At 41.8% G+C, this 9,717-nt stretch overlaps 1 protein-coding gene across 2 annotated transcripts; it reads right to left on the reverse strand.

Annotated features, from left to right (window-relative positions):
* Nucleotides 1–87: 87 nt before the first annotated feature.
* On the reverse strand, nt 88–6,632 carry FFAR4 (free fatty acid receptor 4). Of its 2 annotated transcripts, none has more exons than XM_086752634.1 (3): nt 6,081–6,632; nt 5,258–5,383; nt 88–1,391 (listed from the first exon to the last, which is right to left on the reverse strand). In XM_086752634.1, the coding sequence occupies exons 1-3, from the start codon at nt 6,615–6,617 to the stop codon at nt 984–986; spliced, it is 1,071 nt and encodes a 356-aa protein (XP_086608760.1). In that variant the 5' UTR covers nt 6,618–6,632; the 3' UTR covers nt 88–983. The 2 variants fall into 2 exon arrangements, with proteins under 2 accessions (XP_086608760.1, XP_086608759.1); XM_086752633.1 differs by having other exon boundaries at nt 5,258–5,386; nt 6,081–6,617.
* Between the last annotated feature and the right edge of the window lie 3,085 nt (nt 6,633–9,717).

The following is a 9,717-nucleotide window of genomic DNA, read 5'->3' on the forward strand; positions in this document are numbered from 1 at the left end:
CTTAATGCACTATTTTGAATTGGTGACAGATTATTATAATTAAGAATTTAATCTTTCTTTTTTAGTGGTTTCAGTTTCTGACTAAAAGAGTTTTAATTAAAAAAACCAAAATATATATATTTGCTTTCTAAAACTTTTAATTTATTCTCAAATACAATGTCATCTTTTTTTTCTAGGAAATACTGGAAACTGTTCCAAATAGCATTTTAGAAAGGAGGAAGGAATTTCAGTGACCCTATATATCACTGATTAACTTTATTATATGACTACTGAAGACATTAAAAATATGCATCTTTTTTAGAGAACTCTTTTACACACAACAAGTAAACATTTCTTTATTTATAAATTAACAGGCATTATGTCCATATTTTTAATTTGAGATGGAATAAAATTCACTTGGTGACTGAACCAATTCACTTGGTGATAATACATCTTGTTTCCTACACACACTTGGTTAGTCTGCTCAAACCTATGTTCAGGCAGTCAGTTATCTAAGTGTATAACTAAATGCCTTTTTAAAATGAGATTTAAAAAAAAAGAGCAGATACTTTCTGAGAATATACATTTTCACTAGAAAGTTAGTCTCTCTTACTCAGTAGAAAATAGACTAAAAATTAATCAGGTGCCCTTTTGATATAGATTCACTATAAATTCATTGAAGTGAATTATATTTATGCCAACTGAAAATGTACCCTCACAGAAATTAATTTTTCTGGTAAGTACTTATTTCAGCTATTTTATATTCACCAAGTTCACTGCTATATTCTATTTATTACAGTGTAATTGGAGAATTCAATCCATTGGATGCAATTATCCAAATCTTACAGAGGCAAAGCAGTGAGGTCAAAAGAATTTTACCTGCAGGAATTAAAAATACAGATTTAGCTTTTTATTCCTTCTCCAGCATATAATACTGTAACATAGTGACCTATTCAACCTGGGATAGCATAGACGTTAACATCTAAAGATGGCACTTTAAATAATTATCTGGTAATGAAAGACAAATTTGGTTGTTCACGGTTACTTCTTCTTGCAGTGGTTTCTGTACCACCCCTATGCCTTACAGGGTTCCCTGTACAACAGAGAAGAATTTTGTGACATTTACGTCTGAAATGGGCAACATTATACAAAACTGGATTGACAGCAGAGTTGGCAAAAGTGAATAACATTATCCAGAAGAAAGATGATGGCAAAATATTGAAATTTTGTTTGTTGTTCTGGACTAAAATTAAAAGAATAATTATGATAATTGGGCTCCACATGATGAAGAAAGAGATCATCAACAGAAAGAGGGCTCGGAATAGTTTGTAGTCTTGCTGGGAAACACGAATCTGATGATTTTCTGAGTAGGCTAAGCTAGCATTTAAACTCCTTCTTGATGCTTTTGTAATCTGCAGTAAAAGAGAAGAAACATAGAAGAATTATTAACACATTTTTACAAATGCAAAAATAAATTTTGCACATGATGTTTCTATTTTGAAAAGTGACTACAAAAAAGGCATTGCAGAATTTCATTTTTACTTTTTGTCAATGGTTCAATTTCAAACATTCTCACTTTACTAGCTTTTTTTCTCCCTTTCAGCTGTGAACTCACCTCGATATTAGTCAAGCTAGTTATTCTCCTCATGGCTCTCTTCCAGCCATAAATACTTTTTAGCATAAAACAGGGCCTTAATTACTTGTGAAATCCCATTAAATTCAAATTATGGCCTCATTTGTTATATCTAAATAATTGATTTTTTTTTTCACAAATGCAATCCTAATCATTCTATGATTCTATGATTCTATAGTTAACAATCTTGTTGATGTGCCAGAAGGAATGCTTTAGAAGCAGCATTAATTTATTACAGTAACTACATTGTGATATGTTTTAAATTTGAATGGGATTTTATGTTAAGTTTTGTAAACTTTCAGTTTTTCAGTTAGTAATCAGAATTACTTTCTACAAGCTAACCTGAAATCTTATGGATCCTTTTGTCACTATGAAAATCTGTGTCTTGTAAAAGTACTGTCTGATGTAATAAAATCAAATTCCCAAACTAGATTCCAGTTTGGGAATCTAGTATTCATGGGTGTGAATCATCTGTCATTAGGTAGAATATTGAATCCCAATGGCTTACAGAAAACTCTAAATCTCATGCTCTATTTCCCTGTCTCCACTGAAGTTGGCATAGCACAGTAAGTCTATTACATTCAGATATCTGATGCAAATAAAATGAAATTTAAATATTTAGCAAAAAAACATTTAGGCTAAATAATTGAGATGCTATTTTACCCCCTGTGTGGGTAAATAAGAGGTATTTTCAAAAGCCTGGATCAATTTAGTGTCTAAGTAGGAAAGTCAAAAGGTGTAAGACTCTTCCTGCTACTTCTATGAGTGACATTTCATAGAATCATAGAATTACAGAATAGTTTGTGTTGGAATCCTTTAGCAGTAACTAAAGGAAGGATAACACTAATACTAGTAATAACAGCTTCTTGGTTCAGGTAAGGATGAAAATGGTTATACATGTATTGAGTAATTTGTCATTCTTTCTGCAGTTTTCTGAATTTGTCACAGAGATAGGTGGCCTAGAATACATACTCATTAAAAACCTAGACATCTACCAAAGATTTCAACAGAATGTAAGTGTATAAATCAAAACCTATGATCCAAAAACGGGCTTCTTGGCAGCTGCTGAGCCTGAGAAGGGGAGAGTCTCACTAGCAGCTTCCCCGATTTAAAAGGGGCAGAGAATTCTGATGTTTTGAACATGTAAAATTATTCCAGCCTGACGATCTTCTGCTGTATCCATTTTGAATCCAGAAACTAGGCTAACTCCTCCAAAAAAAAAAATCCAAGAGTTGTTCTCAGAGACTATCTAACCTGCCTTTGTAAGAATGAAGGTTTCATGAAATGCAAAGGACTAATATCCACTTCTAATGTAAAAGCAGGAAAAAGCAGAAAGTTCTGTACCCTCTTCAGCCTCCACTCTTCTAAACAGCTACAGAATGCCCTCATCAGATACCTTTGTATCTGTCCCATGTAAGTACCTTCCATCTTTCCTGCGGGAGCTGCACGGCCTAGAACTAAGAATGCAAGGTTTGCCAGGACTGCAGTAAATAAGACACAACGGCATCTTAAGGAAGTGCTCAACTGAACTGGGGTGGCAGTTATATGTTTTGGATCCCTTTTTGGTCTGTCTAGTACAAGGAATCTCGATACCTACAGTGGACATCTGGACCGCACTCTGAGAACCAGGAAGTTAGAAGTCAACTCCATACAAGTATGTAACTTCCAGAACATAAACATCTTTACTAGTTATAGCCTCTTATCTATGTCTTGCTTGAGAGAGGGAACAGTGCTAAAACAAATAACATATTATTATGTTATCAATAAATATAAATATTATTTATTATAAAATAAATTGCAAATCATGGCTTCTAATATGTCATGTTTGCCAGGGTTCTGGGAAGTATTACATAAAAATAATACTCAGTTTCAGATTAAACTGTGAAGTATACATTTGTAGACTATATTTGTTAACAAATGTGAGGTCTTGTATCTGTAGTGAATCATCGCGATAGATGCTGTGTTATTTGAAAACATGAATGTTTTTTAACTGCTTCCAGTAACACTGAACATTGTAGTCTGTGTGCACTGGCATCATGGAGCACTCTCACAAAGTGAGAGTGAACCTGTTCTTGGGAATGACTCAGGGATTAGGACATTCTCCAGCAGACTTCTGGTTGTTTCCTGGAGAGCTGTGTGAGATAGAAGCTCAATTATAACAGACAGGATCCTGCTATGGGCCTTGTTCCTTTTTCCCTTCAGGAAAAATGGTAATGCATCTTGGCATCAGTGTTACCAAGCTGGAAAAGAAACATGAGCATGGCAGCATGGGGCTATCTTGAAATCCAGTATTCCAAACACTTTTTGGGCTTTTAGCTCCCTATGTGCCATTGTGTTTTCTAAATTTACCTGCTGTATTCTGGATTTTGCGAGGACAAGAGGAACACCATTCCTGACCTGGTCTCTGACCAAGGAGTGTGGCATTCGTTGGCCTGCATGTTTTTGCAGTTCTTTCAAAGGGCTCAGACTCCCCACTGAGTTACTGGATGTTCTTTGCCCACAGCAAATATAAGGTTGCAAAAAGCAAGTGCTCTTCACTAGAAGAGGTTTATCTAATGCATTTACCTCAAGGTCATAATAAGCTTATAGAGTGTACAGAAACTAAGAGCTGATGATTTATTTTGACTATGAGTTTAAGCCTGATCAACAGGCAAGTACACGTAGAGCCCAGATTCTAGGTCCCAGGTTCACGGAAACATCTACGTGCAGCTCTGGTGCATGTACCCACAGCCCCTTGCTGCTCAGCACTTCATCAGTTGATTCCCTGCTCAATAATCTGTGTATTTTGAGGTTCCTTTCCAAAACCTGTAATTTTCCTTCTACCTAGTATGAGAAGTTGAATTACCTAATAAAGGAATCAAGAATCTTTTGGGGGTAGTTTCTAAAAATAAGCATTGCAGCACCTGGTTTGAAGATTTCTTGCTCTTTCTCACTCTATTTTTGGAAAAGGAAGGAGTATGAAATCAGATGTTTTCAAAGGAATTTAGGTAACTAATATCATACTTGCTAGAATATAGATTAAAACTGTGGTGCCTGGTGTCTTGGTCTACATTTCAGCAGTTAAAGAACATCCACTCAGAAAGAAAGTGGAAGCAGAGTGTTTAATTTACAGTTTTTGTTTGCAAAGTTTTAAATTGCGGGGGAATAAGTGTATTCTAACGAGATCTATGTACTGAAAACACATGTGGAAAATCAGTAGATCTAAAAGGGGATGGATTTTCTATAGTCTTGCCTCTCTTTGCTTCCTTACGAATCCCCTGTGACTCTGGAGGTTAGGCTCAAGGAAGGCAAAATCTAGTTTTTAGTTATTTCAAATGCTTGACTCTTTTAGCATTTAGGAGATTTACAGTCTTTAAATATGAACAGCACATAAATGGAGAAGTGTATTAAATACTGCATATAAATGAAGACAAACTTTGTATTGGGTTCTGGTAATGTGCTGTTCAAGCATGTTCTTAGTTGAAACATACAGGCTGCTACATACAGGCTGAAGCACCTCATTTTATATCACATACTTACCCCTTACTGAGCAAACGATGTCTATTCCCTTTAGATATATTTATATTCAGTGACAACATGTTGATGCCTAGGGAGTTACTGTTTACTTCCCTTTGTTGTATAACAAAATTTAAAGGAGAAACATACCTGTAAGATTTTGGAATAACTGATGACAATGACTAATCCTGGTATTAGAAAGAAAACAATGGCAAAGGTCACATCCCAAACTATTTCTCCCGCAAGGCTGGGCCAAACCAAGGTGCAAATCTGAATCTCCTGTTTACAAAGAATAAAGAAGAAAATTAACATTGTACAGTTATTTTTACTACATAATTGTCCTTATCTCCCTCTACGCCTATGAAGAAAATGGCTGCAGACTAAACCGAGTTTGTGAAAACTTTCTCCTCAAACAGAGCAGTCAAATAACGCATCACTTCATGGTTTTAGAAGCCCATACAATTACAAACGGATGTGTTGTCCACAATCTAAGTATTGCCATAAATTTCATATCAAATGCTAACAGCAACTTTCAAATTGACACTTACAGACCTGAGACTTAATCCTGTATCTGAGTGTCACCTTGTAGTTGTGTAGACATTTCAAAACAGTGAGCAGAAAAATCTGTGCATGGCCATTTCGCACAGAGGCTGCTGCATGCTCTGGGCAGCTGCTCAGCTCTCCCAGGTAACGGGGACCCGTGCTGAAAAGGGGATTTCCCACCTGCACCGAGGAATGCAAAACCAAATCCCAGCCGATCTAACGAGAGGGTCCGCCGGGGAAGCGGGCCGGGCCAGGTGCGGGTCTGCCGGGCCGCCCTGCGCTGCCCGCTCCCCAGGAGCGGCCTGCCCTCGGTGACAGAACCGGGCGAGCCTCCCTCGCCGCCCGGCGCCGCGCCCGCCTCCCGGCCCCCGCTCTCCCCCGCCGCCCCAGCCCGGCCCGGCCCGGCCCCGGCCACCCGGCGGGCCCTCACCTGGCCGGCGGCGGCGGTGGGCAGCCGCACCACGGTGAAGAAGCAGCAGAGCGGGAGGGTGGCGAGGGCGGCGAAGCCCCAGATGAGGAGGAGGGCGGCGGCCAGCGCCTTGCGGCGGCGGAAGGCGGCGTGGCGCAGCCGGGCGATGCTGACGACGCGCTCCAGGCTGACGGCCGAGAGGGAGAGGATGACGACGGTGCCGCTGAGGCTCACCACGTAGAAGAGCATATGGCAGACGGCGTCGCCCAGCACCCAGGACTCGGTCCAGCGCACTACGGCGATGAAGGGGATGGCGGTGATGAAGAGCAGGTCGGCGCAGAAGAGGTTGAGGACGAGGCAGTTGGCGGCCCACAGCCGGTGTTGCCGCCGCACCAGCAGGCTGATGCCCCAGACGTTTCCCACCAAGGCCAGCAGGAAGATGGAGGCCAGGGCGGACGACTCACCGACACGCAGGGCTGTCACGTTGCGACCCCTGAAGTCCGAGAAAAAGTGGAAGTAGGTCCTGTTCCCCCCTGGCACGCCTCTGGACCCCAGCATCAGGCTGGCCAGTGGGCATGAGAGACCCACCGTGGGCCGCGGCGCCAGCCCTAGGGGAAGGGCAGCTCTCCCAACCACCACGGCAGCACCCAGGCTGCCCTCCTGACACGGAGCGGGGGGCTGACCGCCATCCCACTCCCTCCTCTTCCTCCTGCCCGTGCTGCCAAGGGTTCAGCCGTGCCAGCCGGGTGGCAGCCGGTTTATGGCCCTCGTGCTGGAGTGGAACAAGGAAGTGGCAGGGTAAACATAGCACGGCTCACACAAAGGCGAGGCCACTGTTCATGGAGAGGCAGCGAGGGGGCTTGCCTGACATCTCCCCAGGAGAGCGTGGGTCAGAATGGTGGCACCTCCATGCTGAGGGTCTCAGGACTGGCCACCTCCTCCAGAGCTGGCCCTGGTCTGCTCCACTCTACAGGCAGAACCCCAGGGCACTGGTGACCATGGGAGGCAGCCCAGGCTGCTTCCCTTGGCTGGGTATGTGTGTGGCCTAAAACAGAGGGACAGCTGTCAGACCACTCAGAGAGCTCTTCTCGGGAGCTTGGGATAACCAGCGCTGCTCCAAGGTAAAAAAAGACGAGTTTGCCCATTGCCTTGTGTCTTGACAGTGGTGTTTCAAAATAGCAGTTCTGTGCATTGCTTGTGCTAACTGTGGTCCAGTGTGGAGGGGAAGTGTCGCTGTCTTCATTTTTGGGATCCGTTTACTAAGTTGATCCAGAGTCTTACCCACCTGTGTTATGAGTTCTTGCTAAAGAAACCTGGTAAATTAAGACATACCTAGAAAATACCATATTTTCTCTGGACTTCAGTTCCTGAAACCAGTTACTCAAATTGTAGAGGATGTAGTCCTTTCCACTTACACTCTTGATTCTAGATGATTTGGAAATGGACTGGGAGTGAAGTGCATAAATCATCACAGACGAGCAGATAATGTCTCATAAAAGAAGATAAAATGTTTTTATAAAGTATGTAAACAGTTGTATAACGTTCGACAGCTCTGGATTAATTCGTTTGACTTGGTGCCAGTGTAGGTCCTTAAGGGTGTAGTTACAGGCTTGGCTGTGTGGACCTACACCTTTTGATTAGGTGAGAGTTATTCCAAACCTGTGTGCCAGTGGGACCAGATGACTGGGCGGTGCTTCCGTGGTACCCTGGGTGTGACCCTGCCATCAACTGCTTACACAATGGCATTAGTGGGCATCCCAGATTAGTGGGGATTCCAGAAACTTGGTCCTTCTAAGGGACGATCTCCTAATGAGAAATGACAAGAGTGAGATCTCTCCTGGACCACTTCCCATGTCTTTGCCAGTGCAGAATTTACGTTGATTTTAATTAGCATGTTTTCTCTTGAGCTATAAATGGTTCTGACTGTCTATGCTGTCTCATCAAACAGGGGATTTGCAGGGCAGCTTAAACAGATGGATGATTTCTTTGGCTGTATGAAATGTGGACAGATTTGCTGCTATGAACTATGAACTCATATGAAGACAATAAGAAAACTTGCAAAGCTGATTTTTTTTTTTTACAGCCAGCAACACAAATGACTGGCAAGTGTCTCAAAACATATATTTTATTCTGCATCATTTTCTGGGAGAAAAAACTCTGCACCCATATTGCAGAAGTTTCAGCAAATTTGATAGAACTGCTGAGGGTGATTATTCATATTTATGATCAAAGCTTGACATATCTAGCCACAATTTTTATTGGCTTTGCTGTGGACTGATTCTGTAAAACGCTTCGTGAAACTTAAAGTGTAGCAGATATCTTCCAGTTGCCACGGCCTCAGAGATCTGGGGCTTTATACAAGCTGACAAACTAGCCCCAGAGGTCTGGGCAGCTGGCAGTAGTGGTGATGTGGTCTGCTCTGAATAGAGCCTGGGATCTGGGAAAGAGCCATCCTTAGAAGTCTGGTTTGTACCTGAGTGAAAACTTGGAAGGCACTAACAGGACAGGTAGGGAGCCGCTCGAAATGGTAGCACAGATAAATGCAAACTGTGTTATGAATGAAATCTTTAGTGGAAAATGAAATCAGAAACTGATCCTGTTAATTCAGGGTAAATATGTTTGAAACAGAATGAGGAAAGGAAAATAGGGAGAGAAACATCCAAAGCAGCATTATTGAAGAAATGAAGGTATTTTCAGCCAGGAAGGAAAGGAATGTCACAGAAGGGCAGAAGGTTTGAAAATGTGATGATGAGTGGAAGTGTCTGAGTAGACCCTTGATATTCTTTAGAAAGGATCACCTTTAGCTTTGGTCCTTAGGCGTGAATGAGAACCTTCCTTACTTGGCTTAAGCCTGTTGTTTGCTCAGGAGAACCAAAGCAAAATGCTGCTTTTAATATGCTGTTAGTGAGTGAGCTTCACACTGGCCTGTGTACAAAGTCCTGTGCCTGGGGACCCCAGAGGTGTGAAGAGACATACGCATTTCCATGGAGCTTAATCAAATGAATGGTAGCTCCTTGTAGGAACAAAACCAGTCTGATTACTCATGGGTCTAATGGATCCATTATCTGAAAAAATAGTTTTCTTTTCCCTCCCATAAAGTACAAAAGCTAAATTTGCTGTTGGGTAGCTACCATCATAGCAACCAGCACAAGGTGAAATCTGAGGAAGGGAGGAATCATGACCTCTGTAGAGCTACACTGGCATTGTTGTAATAGGTGGATGCTATGTGCAGTGTATGCTTCACGTGTGCTTGTGACAAGGAAGTGATTAACAGAATGCTTGGAAACCTGTTACGATTGCTTAACCTCTATCCGTTCTTCAACCTATGTGCTCTTTTATGCTCAGAAGTGGTGAAACGTGGAGTCAACTCAGATTTCATTGTTCTAGGTTAAATGAAAGTTGTAGGGACCTCTGTGGAGCTGGTTAGCTAGCCTAGTGGGGAAAAAAAATCTTGCTTTTTTTTTTGTGGGTTTTTTTTCATCCTGAATGAAAGACTGACTTTTTGCCTTCTCTGTGGCAGATAAGGGCTATATTACCTGATACCATAAGTCAAGCTCTGTTTTTCACATTGTTCCCCTGACAGCTGTGAGCTGTCATGACAGATGGGGATAGTTCAGCTTAGTTATTTACTGGGCAGAAAAAATATTCCTGGAGAGAG

This window comes from Chlamydotis macqueenii, chromosome 7, assembly GCF_036417535.1.
Source record: "Chlamydotis macqueenii isolate bChlMac1 chromosome 7, bChlMac1.mat, whole genome shotgun sequence".
In the NCBI taxonomy this organism is placed as follows: Eukaryota; Metazoa; Chordata; class Aves; order Otidiformes; family Otididae; genus Chlamydotis; species Chlamydotis macqueenii.